We start from the raw sequence: 19,780 nt of genomic DNA on the forward strand, positions 1-19,780 counted from the left end.
GAAAAATATTTAAGCTGTATTTACTATCTTATACTTAATAGAAAAACTGACGAGTTGACTCAAGTGGAAAAAACCACTGATTTATTTAGTAGAATTGGAGAATCACGAGGAAGCAGAGTGACCTTCAGAAAATCGAAAGGCACGAGGCTATCAGCTGCGGCCGTCCATTGGGGCTGAGGAGCTGCACCCCCCCCCCACCTTTTGCCCCTCAAAAAGAGTGTCTGTCAGGCTGAGCAAAGGTCAGACACTCTTCATTTTCAGATCAGGTGCTAGATGTGCGCAATTTGTGCAGGCTCCCTGGTGCCTGAGCTGGGCTGAAGAGGTCACAGCTCCTATTGGCATGACCTCCTCAGCTCAGCAAAGGTGCCTCGAGGCCCTCCCACTCGGTGATGAGGGGAAGCGTCACCCACTGACTCCGACCTGGGCCCTTCAGGTTTAAGCCCTGAAGCGCCCAGGGCGAGTGTCAATCACTGACCCCATCCCACTCTGTGACGAAGTTGGGACTGCTGCCTTCCCTCATTGGCTGACCTTAAGTTATCCCATGTGGGAAGACAGCAATCCCAACCCTCCTGAGACCTCCTAGGCAAACCCAAAGTGCGTGTATGTTTGCAATATTTGATAATGAGTGCTGTGAATAGATGTGTGTGTGTGTGTGAATGAATGTATGAATGAGTGTGAGTGTGCATGTGTGTCCTGCCTCCCTCACTCCTACATTTACCGGCCGCTACTGGAGGCTATTATTTGTTACATTACTCTTTTCTTTTTCTATTTTGCTCTTTTTACGTGTTTTACTTTAACCTCTGAGAGGGCATGTACCACCCACCCCCCAATCATTCAGCACATCCCCCTATTCTTGTTTCCTTTCTTCACTCCTACCTACCTCTCCGTCATGTTAAGTGCTTTCCACTTTTGTTACCTCCCCTTCACCATAGCATACACCCCTCTCCCATGTAGCATAGTTGTCCTGTACAATCAGGATCAGACTTACTCAATTTTGACACAATGCAGCAAAGGAAATTGCTGCACTGTGATGAGTCAAAGGGAGAGAGTAGAAATATGTCAAATCTGGTAAGGTATGCCGCAGTGTTGCTCTCTCATAGTGCTGGCATAATTCTGGCAGTTTAGCAGAAATGCAGGCATCCTTGCACCACGACGCAAATGCGTTGTAGTCAGAATATTTTTTTGTATGTAAATGGATACCTTACTGCACAAAAACTATTCTTAAAGGCTAATTCCAATTTGAGTGTGTACTGCACGACGCAGCACAATGCAGAGAATAAGTAACTAGGAGAAATGAAGTTATTTCTCCTTGCTGTGCTAGTCTCGGTGGACAATTATGGTGAAAGCCCATGTTTACTGACGTTTGTAATTATGGGTTTGCGTCAAAATACACGGGTGGATGAATGAGGAGCTCCTGTCCTCCACCCATGTACCATCTACCTTATGCAATGTTATGCGAAGCCATGCAAATAGGGGTTTCACAGCTTTGTAAATACCAAAATAGATTTTGCATCTGGCTGCATAAAAAAAAAGTGACACAACCTCGACGAAAAGTCATACTGAAACTGGGCCTCGGTCTAGTACAAGCTTGCTGACCAATTGTGACACACCTCCATTTTCTTTGCTTGACTAAAGACCATTGTTACCAAAATAATTAATGTGTTCATATAAATTGATACATTTATTTACAAGGAATAATACAGTCTCTTCAACCTGAGAAATAAAGAAAATGTTCTATGCCACGGTGACTTTTGTTGATTCCCCTGTTGACCGCACTCCACCACCCATTTCCCAACGCACAGCAGATTATTAGACCATGATAAAAATTGTCATATTGTTTGAAATATGAGACAAAGACATATTTATCCAACCATGTATTTTTTAATTAGAGTATATTTATACTTCCAAACCGGTTACACTAGAAATTGGCAATGCAACATATGATGCAAAGAGGAATATATCCGTTACTGTCAAAATAACCCTGTACAGCCTTAGAATGCAAAAAGCTTTATACAATACAAATTCTCCGTAATAATGTACACAAACCTTTCAGCTCTTTGACCCACATACAATAATCAAAAGTTAAAAGGCAGAAAAACAATAGTGCGCAGGAAGTAAACTGTACACCTGCTTGTGGTGGATTGCAGGGTGTGTGTGTTGGAGGTGGGGTGGAGGGGTACCGTTTTCCTCTCATTTGTGTGGTGTAAGCACAGAGCTTAAGGGGGTATATTAGCAAGTTACTGAGACTCAAGCATGAAAGTATTTACACTCTTATGTTATAATTTGGGGATCATTCCGGCCTGATTTAAGAAGATGATTTACTTTAGGTAGGCGACATGCAGTGCTGCTGAACAATCACTATAAAGTTAAATCTGTTCAGAAGGGGTTACATCTATGCAGTAAGATAACATTTCCGTGTACCTAGGGGCACTAAATAAGACCTTAGTTCATTTCGTCTTCCTCTGAAAAAAATTCCCACATTATGTATTTGCTGGCTACCCATATCAAGGTTATGAATGAGAGAGAGTAGCGTAGAGATTTTGTTCACTGAAAAACCTTATTTAAGAGAAAAAAAAAGTTTTCTTTGGAGGACGAGGTGGCATGCTAAGGGGCATATTTAGGAGCCCCTTGTGCCACCTCTGCATCACTTTTTGCGACGCAACAGCGGCGCAAACCTTGAACTTATATCTATGAGGCCACACAAAGCCACTTTGGCTTTGAATGGCCTCAGAGATATGGAGTAAGGCAAGGTAGCGCAAATCACTGTGTTGCCTTACTCTGCAGAAGGGAGGCGCTCCATAGGCACTGCGGCAGGTGTTCCCTTCACAACACCCATGTATTTTGATGCTTCACCAGATGTACAAGCCTTTGTAAACCTGGGGAATACGCCAAAACCTTACACCACCCCAAGAGAGGCGTAACAAGGAGAAAGTCTCCCAGGATTGGTTTTGTGCAGGAAGGTGCTCCTTCTTGCACAAAAACAATCCTGCATGCAACGCAGACTCCCTTGCACCATAATGCAACACTCCTGCTCTTTCACTTTGACACAGGACAGCACAGCAATGTGACTTGCAGCGCTGGCCTGCGCCAAATTCCCATAAATATGCCCCTAAGTGTGACTGAACGGACAAAAAAGAGATGCCAGTTAATAAGAGGGCAGATAAAGAGGGGGATAAGAGAATGGACGTCTCCATGGTCATAGTGAAAGAAAATGTAGAAATTACAACTTGCATAACACTTTGTGAAGTGAGGTTGCAGATTTATGAGGGTGAGGGAGCAGTATCCTGCCAGAACATCCTGTTCTGCGGTCTTCAAATGCAAAACGAAAAGAATAGCTGGTGAACAATTCTAGTTACTGGCAAATTGTACATTTTTTGTCAAGGCATGCTGAGCCCGACACACCAAATCAAATGAAAAAAAAATACAGAGGTCAAAAGAAAGAACAATGTTTCTTTCAAAAGTGCTCTCCTGAGTCATTTAATGACATCAACCTTACATATTGTTTGAGCTGAAAACCTACTCAATCAGTAAAGCAAGGGAGGTTAGCAGCGCCAATTACCCAGGTAGTTAAACGTTCTAAATCTAAATATTACATTATATTGCACAGTTTGGCATCCGTTTCTTCCAGCTTTAAAATGTAAACTGGTCAGTGTAAAAAGGACCAGACTCACAAATATTTTTGTTTTAGTAGTTGTCAGTTATTCCTGAGTTTGGCCCTGATTATGACTTTGTCGGAAGAATAAGTGCTATGTGTCACACCGTCAAATCTGACACCCTGAAGTTCGAAATTTATTGGGTGCAATAAATAGCACCTATTCTGAGTTTTTACTGCACCATAATCCACATTGCAGTCGTTCCATACTGTTTTCTCCTCTGGGATGCTGAATTTTAATGGGGTGACTATTAAACAAGCCCATTTAATAAATAACCAGGAATGGTAAATACCACACATTGTAGAATTCCGACCCCTGCACAAATGGGCCTTTGCGCAGGGGTTGGAAAACACTGACCACTGCCCTGATTCCAAAGCTGTGTAATTTAGCACACCCAATAAATTCTATCACCTTCGGATGCAGAATTTACCTAACGCGCATCTGCATGTTACAATATTGTATTGTTTTCCTATGTTACGTTCCAGCAGGTATGGTAAATACCACCTAACTTGCTATAACGACCCCTGCACATACAGTGGTTTTCGCAGGGGATGAAATTCGAGGAGTAGCTAGTCAAGAAATAAAACTTTGTGAATGGGCTCCAAAGAGATTAGTTATTTCATTTTAAGTCCATATTGATTTTATTCTAGCACGGACCCAACTAATTTCTATTTAGCATGTTGCACATACAAAGCACAACATTTGAAATCAAAACCTTTACAATTATTCTCTGACTGTTGGTGCTCTTACCTCTACATAGAATTTTCACATTCATAAAAATGTTTTCATATATCCATCTGTTGCCAATGATTCTCTTGTGCAAAATGCTGATCAACAGTTGACTGAGTATGTAAACTTCTTCCACACTTCTGGTTATCAAACTGACCTATTGTGAAGTCTTGACCAGCATGGAAGAGCTAAAATATATCTTCAATAGCACAGCACCAAAGTGAAATGATCTATGTTTATATTCCTCACCCTAAGCTAGTTTTGGCTTCATCCAGAAGCCTTAAGGTTGAAACTGGTTTGGGAACTATGGAGACCTAGCCTCAAGAAGACCTACAATAGCAGGAATCCATTGCTCATCCCTTAATGCCTTCTTATAAGAGATACAAACGATAATCAACAGGTATACATCTGATTCATGTCTTACAAGTGGACTCCGGCGCTTCGCAGGCTTCTTGGGGAAGATATCCAAGAAAAGCAATATTGGAATACTGCTACAGTGTAGAACACAAGCTTTTACACAAGTGTTTCAAATATGGACAGAGATCCCAGAAACTAGAAAGCAACATGGCCTCATCTTGCTTAGTAGTGCTTGCACTACACCCCAAAACATTGCTTACATGGCAAGGCATGACTGTAGCTTTGATGATAGGTGTATCACTCTCGTACAATTTGTTGCTTTATTCACAATTTGCTTAGAGAATAATGCCTGGTTTTGAAATTGTTACCAATGTGAGTTCTTTCAAGCCTTACAGTACCACATACAAGCAATTGAATGCCAAGGTATCTAGTACCCTATCAAATTCTACTGTTTGTCTCTCATATATTCTGGGAAAAGTGATTGCTGTTAGAGATTCCTGGATGTGATGCAAGTCCCTTGTATATATGATATGACAATTATGATAGGTGTGGACGATCAGAAGGTGACTAAGAATCTTACCAAAATATGTGACCAAGAAGAATGGAGCTTGTTAAATCATGACAGGAAATCATAGGTACTGGTAGATTAACGCCATAAAGTGGACAGAGGGGAGATGCTGAATGTCAAATTCCAGCCCTCTGCACTATTCGAGGTCCCAGTGACTGCAATAGGCCTCTCAGCAGCCAACCACAAGCATGGCTTGAGTGATGCTTACATTTCTAGAATGGCCTGTGTTATGGACTGCACTTAATCAGCTCTTTGGCAAGTTCACACAGCAGTGTCACCTGCCTTCTGCATATTCCATAAAAAAATTTGACTGAGGTAATGGTGGACTATTTCACACATAGGGGGTCATTCCGACTCCCGCCGGCGGCGGTAACCGCACGCCCGGCGGGAGCCGCCGAATGACCGCACCGCGGTCAAATGACTGCGGCGGCCATTCTGGTTTTCCTGCTGGGCTGGCGGGCGACCGCCAGAAGGCCGCCCGCGGGCCCAGCTGGAAAGCGCCTTCAACGAGGAAGCCGGCTCCGAATGGAGCCGGCGGAGTTGAAGGCATGCGACGTGTGCAGTGGCACCCGTCGCGATTTTCAGTGTCTGCTTGGCAGACACTGAAAATCAATGTGGGGCCCTGTTAGGCACTGGCATGGCATGGGCACTGCAGGGGCCCCCAGGGGCCCCACGACACCCGTTACCGCCATCCTGTTCCTGGCTGTGAAAACCGCCAGGAACAGGATGGCGGTAAGGGGGTCGGAATCCCCATGGCGGCGATGTAGGATTCCCTGGGGCAGCGGAAAACCGGCGGGACACCGCCGGTTTCCCGTTTCTGACAGAATGCCCATGGAAGCACCGCCAGCCTGTTGGCCCCCATAGTCCTTTATTTATGAATGTTTTGCGCTTGGTTTGTATTATTTTTGTAATGCGGACCCGATGCAAAGTTTTATGCTCTGATTTACTATCCAACGCAAATCGGAATTTGCATTGGATAGTTTCCCAAAGTATTGCAAAGTTGTGCTATGCATTGCTTTACATTACTTTGCATCAAGGGGGTATACCATGACAGGTACATGGATGTTCCCAATCAACCACCCAGGGGTTTTGAAGAAAATCCTTATCCACAAGTTTCTTGGACGTGAACTGGCACCATGGATTCATGCAATGTTGTACAGCAAAGCAGGAACAGTGTAAAAGGATATTTTTGTACTGGAGAGTTGCCTTTGCAGTACAAAATCTATTTCTTAAAGAAGACATTCATGCATGCACTGTAGTGCTTTCGTGCGTGTGTTGGCGCATGGCAGAATAAAGTGGGCCAGAGCAGGAAGCAAGAAAAACAGCACCAAATCTTATCAGCTATGGTGCTGTTTTGCTCTCCCCCTTTCAAATACCACGTAGGGGCATATTTAAGAAAAATGATGCAGCACACAGAGCCATTTTTCCCGCACCTCTTAGCACTTCCCTAACGCTACCATGTGTGCGCTGTATATAAATGGCGGTAGTTGAGGGACTAGCGTCTGAATTTTTTATGCTAGTCCGATGCTTTGCAGGATTAGGGTAAAAAAAATCTTATGCTAATCCTGCAAAGCAACCAGAGGCCTATTGTAACCAAATGAAGCCTACTTTTAATGCGTGCTCTGAGCAGGCGTTAAAAGTGCTGAAAAAAATGGAGCAAAGAAGTCTCTTAAATTTCCTTGCGCCATTTTTTTGTCCCCCAATAGAGGAACACCCTCTTTGCGTACATTATGCCTGGTGTAGACATATTGTAGCGCAAAGGGTTACAAAGTGGCATAATGCATGCATTGCACCACTTTGTAAATATGGCACAGCATTTTTGGCCTTCTAAAGCCACTTTAGCGTAAAAAAATGACGCTAATGTGATGCTGGGATGACGCTAGGGGCTCTTACATATGCCCCAAAGTTTTTTCTAAATCTGGGAAGTAGGTTTTTCAGACAATCTCATCCCTTCAGTTAACTGATTATTAAAGTTAAACATAAAAAGCTGGAAGCTCGAAGTGCAATCACATCCTCCAAATAAACTAAAATATAAGATCCCATCATAGGCAGTCTTGTATGCTTCTTCAGTCAACGGGTTGAAGAGCAGAAAGGAAAAACAAATTACCTCAAATCAAGGAAGGTAAAGCAATACTTTAACACACATTTCAACATTGCAATTGAATGAGGACACGAAAAGCAAACAAAGAAACCAGTATCAGATACCATAAGTGGACACTTTACATTCTCGTGCAGACTACTTCCTCCCAGAACTGCTGCCTGTTTGACGCTAAAGAATCCTTTTAGAAAGTACACAAATAATACACATTTTCTCAGCTTACTGCTTTCACTTGAAATGTAAAGAACGCCGTGATGCAAAGTCTGCCTTTAACAGCAATAAAGTGCTAAGATTAAAGATGCCATTTTCATGACACGCAGTAACAGCTTTAAATAAGTACAAACGGGGCCTCATCACAGGCATGCCCAAAATGTAAATTCAACATTTAATCAGAAGGAGTATGAAGGCGAGAGGACAAAAGGATAAAAAAACTCCCACAGCGGCAGGCTTTCATGTCCCGGTGAGGTCGGGATACAGAATGATTTACTGTATAATTTAAGAGCATCATGTCTGCTATCTGTACATCTCCGGGTCGCGCCTAGCTTTTCAACCACTTGAAAATACATTTGTCCTATTTTAAAAGGACGTATACCTTCATTCATTTCCAGTCTTTGTTTTTGTCTTTTTTTGTGAAAACAATATAGCTTGGAGCTAAACAGCATCGTGCAAACTGTCATTTTTTAATCTGGACATTTATGCCCAGGATATAACCCTTTTTTTAAATATCTCCGGGTGCTTTTTTTAATGCTAGAGTTTTAGCAGGAAATGTTGTTTCTTCAAAAAACAGATAACCCGCTGCATATTACCATATACCATGACCTGCGATGCTCATTACATGAGGCAATGTGAGTATGGTGGGGAGGTGCAAGCAGTGAGGATGAGGGGAGGAGCAAGGCAAGGTGTTGGAGGGACAGCCCCTCCTCCCGCTAGCTTCCTTGCAAGAGAAGTGACGGGCAGGAAAATGGCGCCTGGATTCAACGAGCAACAATTTAAGGCTGGATAAATGAAACCTCATACCACCATTAGGACACCTTCTGTTTCAAGCTATAAAAAATAGATGAAACCATGATTCAGGGCACCAAATTCCTGTCAAGGGGGTCACTGTCCGTTTTCAAACTGTTTAGCAAAATTAGTGCAAAACAACGAGAGAGACTCAACATATGAATGGTTGGAGAAGTGATGCGACTGGGGTGGTGGGAGGTGGGGGTGGCAGAACGGTTTGTGAAAGTTTGAGGCTTCCATAAGTGGTGGTGCTGGAGTTGTCGTGAGGGGTGGGGTTAGTAGGACTTCTTAAATCCATGCCACTCCGAAACCTTTAAAAGGCTATCTTGCACTAACGGGTGATTTCAACAAGGCCTCTGAAGAGAAAGTCTTGGCCCAACAGTACCCTGTATGTGTGGCATTATGCAGTGGGTTACCACCTCCTTGAAGAATTAAATAAGCAGCTTTCATGTATACGCAATAAGTACTATACACACGTCTAACCTTACCAATAATATACAGTACAAATGTTCAAACCTTTTGAATTTTTTGCAGCACAGTACACCTGCAGTGTACTTGGTACATGAAAATGTCTGACGCTATACTGTCTCAGCTCTCTCTGTGAGTCCAAGGTAGGCTAGGAAGGAGTGCTTCGAGGAGGCTGCTCCTGGAGGCGCAGTCTGAGGTCTGGGTGGGTGGAATGTGAGATCAAATTGGTCACTAGGGAAGAGCATTGTCAAGGGAATGAGGTGGGCATAGTCAGCGTTCCGAAAGGTATCAAAGCGCAGAGAGCTGCCATTCATGGCCAAGGCTTTAAGTGCTATGTTTGATTCTCCTCTGCTGCCCTGCGTGGCAGATATTGCCACTGTTTGTAGAGCCTGCGAAGCAGACATGACTGAAAGAGGAGACAAGAGGCTCCTGGAGCTGGCCACAGTCAGAAACGGACTCGCCTCTGTTGATGTGGAAACCTGACTCTTCTTCTCCTCCTCCGAACAGTCTTCGCTCTGATGTTTCTTCATGTGACGACTGTAGACAAAAGGATGGGTGGTCTTGAACTGGCACTCAGCACAGCTGAATGTCTGGCGTGGAGCGTGCTTTAGCTTCTTGTGGAGATTGAGATTGTCTTTGCGCTTGCAGCTGTAGCTGCACTGGTCACAGTGAAAGGGGCGCTCACCGGTGTGCACGCGTACATGCTCGATCAGCTTATTGGCTGTCTTGGACAGGTACCCGCATTGGTCACATTTGTAATGGTTGCCCAGGCGATGCTCTCTGATGTGCATTTCGAGCTCCAGCTGATTGGCTTTCACCATTTGGCAGATGCGGCACTTGTACTCCATCTTGTAGTGAGTCCTCAAGTGGCACTCCATGGCTGCAGGCCGGTTGGTGGAGTAAATGCAGAAGGGGCACCTGTCAAAAATTAAACAAAATAAGGAGTGAGGAACACATGAAAAACAAATAATTAAAACAGGTCTTAAGTATATCAGGGGACTTCATTCTGGGATAGCAGTTTTCATATGCTTATTAGGTTCTAATATTAATGTTCATCTATTGAGCCAATGACACAAGCTAACACGAAAATCGCAGGTCTAGCAGGTAATTCTTGAATGAAAGCTACCTAATTCGTTATTGGCTTGATCTGTTTCTTTAAGTTCTCATAGGCTAAACAAGGCAGCTCTATGGGACGCAGATCCTGCAGGTCTCAGCTTAATATTCCAGAAGGGATAGAAGGGATGGCAGCTTTTATCTTTCGAAGTTAATGAAAATGTGAACCATTCACATAATGATACCTATCTATTAAGGGCCAAGAGAAAATGCGCTATTATTATTATAATTACTATTATTATTAATATTACTATTATTGTTGTTATTATTATCCCGATGATGACAATAGGTGTTTTGCTGGCATTAATATCATTGTTTTTATTATTGCAATAACAATAATTACTAATATTAGTTGTAGTAGTTGTAAAAGTAGTTGTAGTTGTAATGTACTTTTAGTAGTAGACTATTTAAACTGCCTCCTCCTCACTCTACTTAAGTTTTAAAACGGTCTGTAGTATCTACCATTCTACCATTTTCCATCCGCCTGAAGCTGTGTAAAAAACGAAGGCACATGCACTGTAGAATGACTTCAGTGCAGTTTCGCTCAAGTGTAATAAACTGTGATTGAAACAACTTGGGGGAGATTTATTAATATTTGACGCAGCGCCACACAGAAAGACAACTTGCTGCACTGCGCTACATCAAATGGAGAGGGCAGGAATGCACCATATCTATTACGATATGGCGCATTCCGAATCTCCCGTGGTGCTCAAGTACTAGTGGCTGCCAAGCGCTGATGCATGTACCCATGCACAATGGTGCAAAGGTGCCTGCGTTGCAGGCAGGATTGTTTTTTTGCAGGAGGGACACCTTCCTGCACAAAACAATCCTCTGAGGCTTTTTTTCTCTTTTTCCCTGTACTGCTGACTGCAGCACAGGAAGAAAGAGAAAAAACGACAGAGGAGAAATAAACATTTCCCCTTGTTACTCCTCCTTTAAGATGGTGTTGTACTATGACACATTACCGGGTTTACTAGTGTTAGTAAATCTGGGAATGCACCAAAATCCGGGGGTGGATGTGCCACCAATGGAAGGCCTTCCCAGGGCAGAGTAACGCAAAGCAGCGACTTGAGCTGCCTTGCGTTACTCCAGATATACTATGCCATGCATGGCCATGCAAGGTGGCTCTGCGTGGCATAGTAAATCTCATTAAGGGCTTGTGTTGCCCTTGGGTCACCCTGCGTGACTCAAGCACAATGCAAGCCCTTGGTAAGTCTGGCCCTTTCTGTTTGCTAAAGACTATTTAGTATGAAAAGTCAACTCACTGATACTAGCCGTCTGTTATTAAATCCCTAGAAGGTCATCGCTACACCTCCACAAATACCCTCAAGCATTTTTTTAAAACCTACTACAATAGGATTTCTAAAGCGTGATAGTTACTTCAAAGAAGTGTCCCAGCGCTGCATTGTCAGAAACTCCCAGAATGGTTAACAGAAAACTTTACAGCAAACAGTCTAACTAAAAAGCCAAGTTTTCAGATGTTTCCGGAACACAGCCTGGGTCTCTGATTGCCTAAGACAGAAAGGAAGAGAATTACATAACTTGGGGGCCACGAAACGGAAAGAGCTACCCCAGTACACACCTTCTTAACTTTAAGGAATTTGAGCCAACAAAGTCTCAGAAGACCTGTGACACCTCATAGGCGAGTATGGCTTGATAAGCAGGTTCAAGTAACCAGCCCCTGTCTTTCTAAAGGCTTGGTAGCAATAGAAGAGAGCCTTAAAAAGATGTTTCTTGATCAGAAGCCAATGCAATTTGCTGAAAGCTGCACTCATGGATGCCCACTTGGAAAGATTTAACAAAGGCCTGGCTGTGGAATTCTGCATGCACTGGAGACTCACTAGCCAACACTGAGACAGTCCCAAGTAAAGGATATTACAATAATTCAACCAGGAAATAACAAGTGCCTGAATCAACATTTTATTGGTAAACTCAGGTAAAAGGCAAACAATGTTCTTCAGGGATTTTAGAATCTCAAAACATTTGCCTGCCAAAGCTGTAATTTGACTGTGAAAGGTAAGGTTTTCAACAACGCAAATGCCTAGGTTTTTAACCCTAGGCATTGGTGAAAGAAGGGGGCCTAAGGTAAGAGGTCACCAATCGGAAGATCAGATTGATGGCTGCTTGCCCAAAATGAGGACCTCAGTCTTGCCCACGATTAGTTTTAGGCAGCTGAGGTCCATCCATTGGGCTAGCTCTGACAAACAGGCTCTCAGAGAAGCCGCTGCACTATCTGAATTCTGTGCTAAGGAGACAATCAACTGCGTATCATCGGCGTACAATATGATGTCAAACATGTGACACTCAATGATGTCAGCCAGCAGGCACAGGTAGAGATCCTATTAATTATGAGTTCAAATGGCTGTTGGCAGATTGGCAAAGAGGTAGTCAGTTTTTTGCCTCTATACCTGGGTGTTGATTCATAGTATTTTTTGCCTTTGCCTATGACATAAAAGACGAAGACATAACTATTCGAATTGGGCTTATTTATGCCAATCATACAAATTTGTCCGTTAAACTAGATGTTTCCTTATTCAAAATCATATCAGACAAGGCAGGGAATAAGAAGGTAAGATGGAATATTGGAACCACAGAATATCAATCGTATATATGTAATATAAACTACACTTCCGCCAATCAATATTACCCCACACCCTATCCCTACCACTTCATGGGAGCTTGCTAGAAAAGAGAAGGGGCTATTGGGCCTGCAACACCTGATTTATGGAAAGGTGGAAACGCTCAGCTTGCAATATCTTCAACAGTTAGAGACAGAAACAAAAGGAAAAAAGTTCGTGCTTATACTCAGTCTGTTTCTTGGTGCCTGTTTCTAGTGTCTGCCTACTTCTTGTCCCTACACCAGAGCAGATCTTTTTCCACCTGACACAGAAGCTGGCCCTTCCACACTGGCACCAGTTTACAGTGCAGGAAAAGGGCCTGGTACACAACGCATGCTCCCAGCATTCCTTGTGGTGCGGCACAGGAAAGCCCCACCTTCACATCGCAGGGGGTTCCCACATAACAGTCTTTATTCGGAGCATCACACGCTAGGAGGGCAAACAACAGTGTCATTAAAACTGAAGGCCCAGTCACTTTGACAGGAAGTTACTCAGGGTGTTAAACACTCACAGTTCACTCTGGCTGCAGTATGCAAGCCACATGTTTGAACCTAGGCAAAGAAAACACAATCTTCCATTCTTCCAAGGCCAGTTAGCCATGTGCCAAGAAATTGGGTGATATAAATACTAGTTATTTACAGTCTACAAATGGTGAAACTGTGGTATAAAGTGCTGCATAAAAAACATATTATTTTTATTATTACACACTGGCAGCAGACCAGAACTCCAATATCAATAAAGCCAAGTCCTATTTTAGGGGTAGGGACGGCGAATGTTTTGGCAGTTAATGTGCTCATTGGTAAGAAAGTCAATGTATTTTGCTTGGATACAAGGGTGGTCACTTTATATCATGCTACTGATGAAAGAAGGTGGAGGAAACTATTGTTTAAAAAAAATGGAAAACAGACCAAAATAACTGGATTTGCTAAACAAGAATTTTATAAAATAACAGGGATACACTAAAATTGTGCAAGTGCCAGAGCATTTTCCCCACAGGGAAAGTAACCCAACACCCTTTTAAAATTCCTAATAATTCTAGTTTTGAATACAGACTACAAGAATTATTTGTTTGTTGCGAAAATTGGGTAAATCATAAAATAAGTGTGAAAAACCACCAACTTACAATAATATCTTCAAATACTTCTTTGACTCCCTGAATGCTCCCAATTATCTCTGGGGAACGCAGGCACAAACAATTTATAAGATACAGCTGGAGTACACTGCCACTGATATGGCTCACACTTGCCTCAAGGTAAGTTTTGTTGACGAAAATGCCCATTCTCTGAACCTTATGAAATTATGGTATATTGAATATCTCCTTATCATGGTGAAATAAAACATCAATATATAGATTTGTCATTTGGTTACTGGTGACTTTGCGTGACCTTTTGATATAAGGTCACTATTGCAACCTCTGTGACCACCATGTTTTTATGTGGCCGGTAAAGTGGAGTTTGACAAGAAGTCAATTGTTTGTCTGACTTCCACCGATGGGCATTAGACTGAACTGTACATCTACTTTCCTCAGTGCTACAGTCAATAGTCTTCGATGCTTCTCTTTTGAATCTATTTCACACTTACATACTTTATTTCTATAATGACGGCCCACATTTTGTCCCATGGATGTTGATTTTCTCCATGTATTTAATAATATAACATACTATAGAATATATATATAATTCTACGTACATGTGGTGATATTACAGACTTGTGTATGTAGACAGCAACTGCTTTGAGAAAAATGGGTCAGATTATCAATATTTCTTCTGGTGATAATCAGAAGATGCCTGAAAGCATCACTGATTTACACAAGCTTTCAAATATATAATTCGCAAATATCTGCAACAAGGCACGCATTCAAGGAAATTGCTGGGAAATAAATGCTTTTGCACATGAGCATATGAAAGATACTCCAAACCTCTCAATCTTTCCGCTAGCACAACTCTTTCTGAATAATATAAAGGAGGACTGAGGTAAAGTTTGAATGTACGCGTTTTCCTAATTGGCTACAAGCGAAAATTGTGTAAAAAAAATGAGACCAATGTCTGTATACCTAACACCGTGAGTATAACAAGTTTTGATCTAAATCGTGAGTTTACACTTTTTTCACATTTCAAGGAATAATGCATTGCTTTTTACAACCGGATACCCACTGACGATGTGCATATGTTAATAAGCACCCTGGGGTTACCTTTCTCATCTATAACTGACGTCTCAGGCATGGTGCGGGAAAGAGCACAGTGAAGAGGATCTAACCAGTTCTGGTCTCTGTAATGAGAGCGAGCAGCCATTATAAGGTGACAAGAGGTAACCTGCAGGACACATATCAACATGTTATATGCCACTTATAATGCGCCAAGATACAGACACAAGCCACCCCACGGTCTGAACTCTACGGGGAATATTTTCTAAGGTTTTGCGTGGCGATTGCGTGTTGCAACACAAGGTGAAGGGTCACAGCAATTTACCATTCAATAAAGTAGCCTGAAAAAACACAGCGGTGAGAGTGCCCATGTAAGCTTAAGTGAACATACCACTATCTTCTATAAAAGAGAGAAAATATGCAGTAAATACATTAAAGTTTTTGACGAACAGCAAACCTTTTATAGGAGAATAATAATAAAAAGAGGCCAAAATCTACCCATGTAAAAAGAGCCTGGGACAGTAAAGTGTTTGGAGCAGCACCAAGATGGCTTCCGTTTTGTGGAAAGGTAAATGCCTGTGTGGCCCCTCTTGTAATACTTCATGAGTGGGCACACGTTTCATGCCTGTGCAATGTGAAAAGGGAGATCTCTAATTTGCATAACGGTGTGGCCCCAATGAAATGAGAGAACGCTTTTGCCAATGTGTGTGTGCCATATTACAGAAGTGGTGCACTGGCAAGGAGGCCCTAGGTAGGCACACTAAATGTATGAACACTAGGAAGGGATGCAAAGTTAAAGCACCGCTTTAGAGATGGTGTTAGGGATGCCTCAGGGACCACTCCTATAGAGGGGTGTAGTCAAAGGCCACAGCATCCATGGACAGACTGGGTCCACCTACAGAGTAACAGGGAGCGGCTATTTGAACCACAGCTCCGTCTTTCGCAGATACACTTTCTCCACTGCATGCACTAACCAGAAGGATTAGTGCATGTACCGAAGAGCATGTATTTTTGTTTAATGAAGCATATAATTCAATGAGGAGGCAGACTGGTGCAGACAGGGAGTGTGACCCTGATTTGAAATTAGGCACCATATGCATGGCTTAAATAAATCTATTTATATATTGTATCAATGCACAGAATAGAAACTCAGCAGTTGTCCAGACATGGCCACCTTGAGCTGTTAACATAAACAATATACCTACCGATGTCAATGCTTGCACTCATCATTTGTTTAATATATACACTGACCACAATCCGAGTTCCCTAAACCATTTTTCACAACGAAACAATGTCATTTCATTGGGATCAACTGTGCAAGCCTAGGCTTGTCCATGAGAACATTTGATATTAAGCAGTGGCTTCAGATATTTCTTTCTACAAATAATGGACACATAGGATCACCAAAACCATTCAAGACACATGCTATAATGTGCTGAAAGTATAAATCACACGGAGAATCAAAGGCAGAGATATGTATCTTTTGTCATTCCTTACTGCCACCATCTGAATACAATTTGAAACAGATTGTATCAGGGGTGTTGTAGGCAGGCAGCAGCTTAGCAACCTAGAGTCTATAAGAGGATGATTCTAGACTCTAGACTCTATTTCTTCATATGAGGAAAATCGTTAATATTTTCTTTTCTTACTCAGCTCAAAATTGTAAGTGTATTATCACTACCCTTGACATTATGGATTAACTCATCTTTGCAACCTCTGGAAAAAGTACTCAGAGCACATGCTATTCCATTCAAATGTTTGCCGACTATGCATAGCTTTATTTTCAGATTTGTATCCCTACATCCTAAGGCACTGCTTCTGAAATTTCAAGCCTGGTTAGTTAAAATGGTTAAATATGAAATGCTACTCAACCTAAGATTATGCTTATACAGCTATGACAGAAACCGGCGAGTGAGTTTGCAATCTAGAAGCCCACATTCATGGTGGTGAATTTATTTGCTCAAAAAATCTGGTTACAGCACGAAATTTTTGTGAAATTCACTATCCCTTGACTTCAAGATACCATTTTCTTCTCTGCCAAGTTCAGCTATTTATATCGGTGCCTCATATCACTGCATTATTTTACACTAGTCTTTGCCCCTTTTCTAAGATTTATTATTTAGGAGCTTCCTCAGTTGGGAAGAGCTCCTCCGCTGCTGTTTTCTGAGCACAAAGGTTGAATGATCTGCAACATTCTGATTTTGCAATAATCCCTTGTGTTCAAGGCTTTTTATGTAGGTGTGTATATACACCAATGTAGGACAGACACCAGCAACTGGTTGTCAGGCTAGGTTGCTACAATCCAAATGGCCCTACTCTGAAAAATATGAAAATGGGAAGAAGAAAATATGGGGAAAAAACCAGGGATTCAAGTTGCACAGTTAAGATTGAAACATCAAACATAAGCAATATATCTTAAATAGAAGACATATATATTATGAGGGAATAACAGCTGATTTTGTGACTGGTTCATCAAATGACTTTGATCATTTTGATTTTGGCAAAATATTTTTACATCGTCTCCAGCATGTTGTTGAATTCCCATTCACGTGTGTAGTTTCAGCAGAGAAGGTATGGAACAGAATAAGACCACATTGACTACCACCATGTTACTGATACATAGTAGTTGAGTAGTCAAAACGTTTGGAAACATTTGTAAATGATTGCCCATTTTAATCCATAAGTGAAGTAATGGTTGGTGCTCAAAAGATGACAAGGCCTGGATTGTAGTGTTAGTTTCCGAGGCTCTCTTCTAGGTCTGGTGTTGCTCCCTTCATCTAGTTTGTACATGACATTGAAAATCTGACTTTTCCTCATCTCCTAACAAGCCCTCAACTTTCCCAAATCCAAGGGTTACTGCTATGCCCTTTCTCGATCACTCCACAACAAATGTGAGAGGCTGCAGAAGACCATGTACATTTGAAATTGGTGAGCACCATCTTCAGACACTTCTGAGGTCTTCAAGTTACTTACCTTTGGTAACACCTTATCTGGTGGAGACACATTCTAGTTGCAGATTCCTTACTTTGAATTTCTCCCAGGAATTTCCCCCAGGGAATTTCCCCTCAGACTGAATCCAGAGAATTTTCTGAGCAGTGCACCTGTGCACTGTTGGTGGCGTTGATTGGCTCCACGTGTGTTGCACGGATATGATGTTGCAGGTCATATATAGGCATCAACCGAGCGTGCTGACGTCAGTTCCTTTCACAACTTTCCATGCCAGAAATGCAGAGCCACGAAGAACACTGACTATTTGTGCATCAAAACTAAGGCCCTTGTGGAAAGTCCCTGTCCCGAGAAATCAGTTCGCAGAATGGGTAAGATTGAGGGGTCAGTAAGGAATCTGCAACTAGAATATGTCTACCAGATAATGCGTTACCGGAGGTAAGTAACTAGTTAATCTGATGGAGACTTCTAGCTGCAGATTCCTTACCTTTGAATAGAATCCCAGGCAATACCATCCCTGGAGGTTGGACTGCGAACCAAGATCATATTAGAAAGTCCTGCAGGACCGAACAGGCAAAGAACCAGTCTCTACGGACCTGACTGTCTAGGCAGTAGTGTTTGGTAAACATATCCAGAGAAGCCCACATTGCCGCCTGACAGATGTCAAGGACTGGAACTCCACGTGCTAACGGAGTGGTCTCAGCCGTAGCTCAGGTAGAATGAGCATGCAAACCTTCAGGTGGTTACGTTTTGGCCAGTGCGTAGCAGATGTTGATGCAGAGGATGACCCATCTGGAGATGATCCACTTCTGCACTGCCTGACCTTTCTTTACACTCACATAACCGAGAAAGAGTTGATCATTCACCTGGAACTCTTTTGTACTATCAAGGCTCTTTTTGGGTCCAGGCAGTGGAGTGTCTCCTCTTTCTTAGAAAGATGTGGGGGTGAGTAAAAAGTAGGCAAGGTGATGGATTGGCCTACATGAAAGGGCATAACCACTTTTGGTAGAAAAGAAGTCCTAGTAACCACTTTTGGTAGAAAAGAAGTCCTAGTATGAAGCACCACTTTGTAAGGATAGATGGAAAGGTAGGGCGGCTTAGATGATAGCGGATACAGCTCACTCACCCTGTGGGCAGAGGTCCACAAGAAAGGCTGTTTCAAAGTGAGAAGCCTGAAAGGACACTTGTGGAGAGGCTTGAAAGGAGCACATGTCAGAAAAGTCAAAACCAAATTCATATCTCTTTGGGGCATTATGAATGGGGATGGAGGAAACATATGTGTAAGACCTTTAAGAAACCTCGGTACAATAGGGGACTTAAACAAGGAAGGTTGATCAGGAAACCTGAAGAATGCAGAAATTGCAGAGTAATAACCTTTTGAGAGTGCCCATAGCAGAGGCCAGCTGGGCCAGAGAAAGTATAAATAAAAGAACCTCAGAGAGAGGGGCAGAAAAGGGTTAAGAGACCTGTCTGTGCACCATGCCACAAATTTCTTCCAATGGTGTAAACTGACATATCTGTTTTGGTGGAGGGACGCCAGGCTGCCAAGATAACATCACAGACTTCAAGCGGAAGGTCAAAAATTGTCAACTGCAGCTGCTCAATCTCCACACAAGAAGGCAGAGAGTGGACAGGTTATGGTGCAGAATCCTCCCATGCTGCTGTGACAGAAGATCCTCCTGAAGGGGCAGTCTGATCAAAGGATTGATGGCCATGCTCAACCGTACGAAATACCAGACTCTCCGTGCCCAGTCTGGAGCCACAAGGATTACTTGGGACCAGTCGTTCTTGATCTTCTCGAGAACTCAGGGCAGAAGTGGTAGGGGTGGAAAGGCGTTCAGGAGGCCTGAGTTCCACTCGAGCATCTCAAGCACCTCTGAACGATTGCTGTCTTGGAAACTACCAACGCGCAAAACTGCTGACATTGCAAGATCTTGCAGAGGTAAACCGATCTAACCAAGGCTCTCTCCACTGCTGAAAGAGACCTGGGGCTTACTCAGGATGGTGATGCTACTCATCATCTGGTAGAATCAATGGTATGACATTCAGAGTGCCCGCCAGATGTTAAACCACCAGGGATATACC

The 19,780-nt window shown here is 42.7% G+C and overlaps 1 protein-coding gene across 3 annotated transcripts in view; it reads right to left on the reverse strand.

Annotated features, from left to right (window-relative positions):
• Positions 1–1,867: 1,867 nt before the first annotated feature.
• Positions 1,868–19,780, reverse strand: part of ZNF827 (zinc finger protein 827) — a 521,420-nt gene continuing 503,507 nt past the window's right edge. For 2 of the 3 annotated variants that reach the window (XM_069242614.1, XM_069242613.1), the window contains one exon: positions 1,868–9,793. In XM_069242614.1, coding sequence (XP_069098715.1) covers positions 8,986–9,793 — 808 coding nt within the window. In that variant the 3' untranslated portion in view covers positions 1,868–8,985. Of the gene's footprint in view, positions 9,794–14,797; positions 14,875–19,780 lie in introns of all 3 variants that reach the window. The other variant, XM_069242615.1, reaches the window with a different exon arrangement.

Source organism: Pleurodeles waltl, chromosome 1_2 (assembly GCF_031143425.1).
Source record: "Pleurodeles waltl isolate 20211129_DDA chromosome 1_2, aPleWal1.hap1.20221129, whole genome shotgun sequence".
NCBI classification, from domain to species: Eukaryota; Metazoa; Chordata; class Amphibia; order Caudata; family Salamandridae; genus Pleurodeles; species Pleurodeles waltl.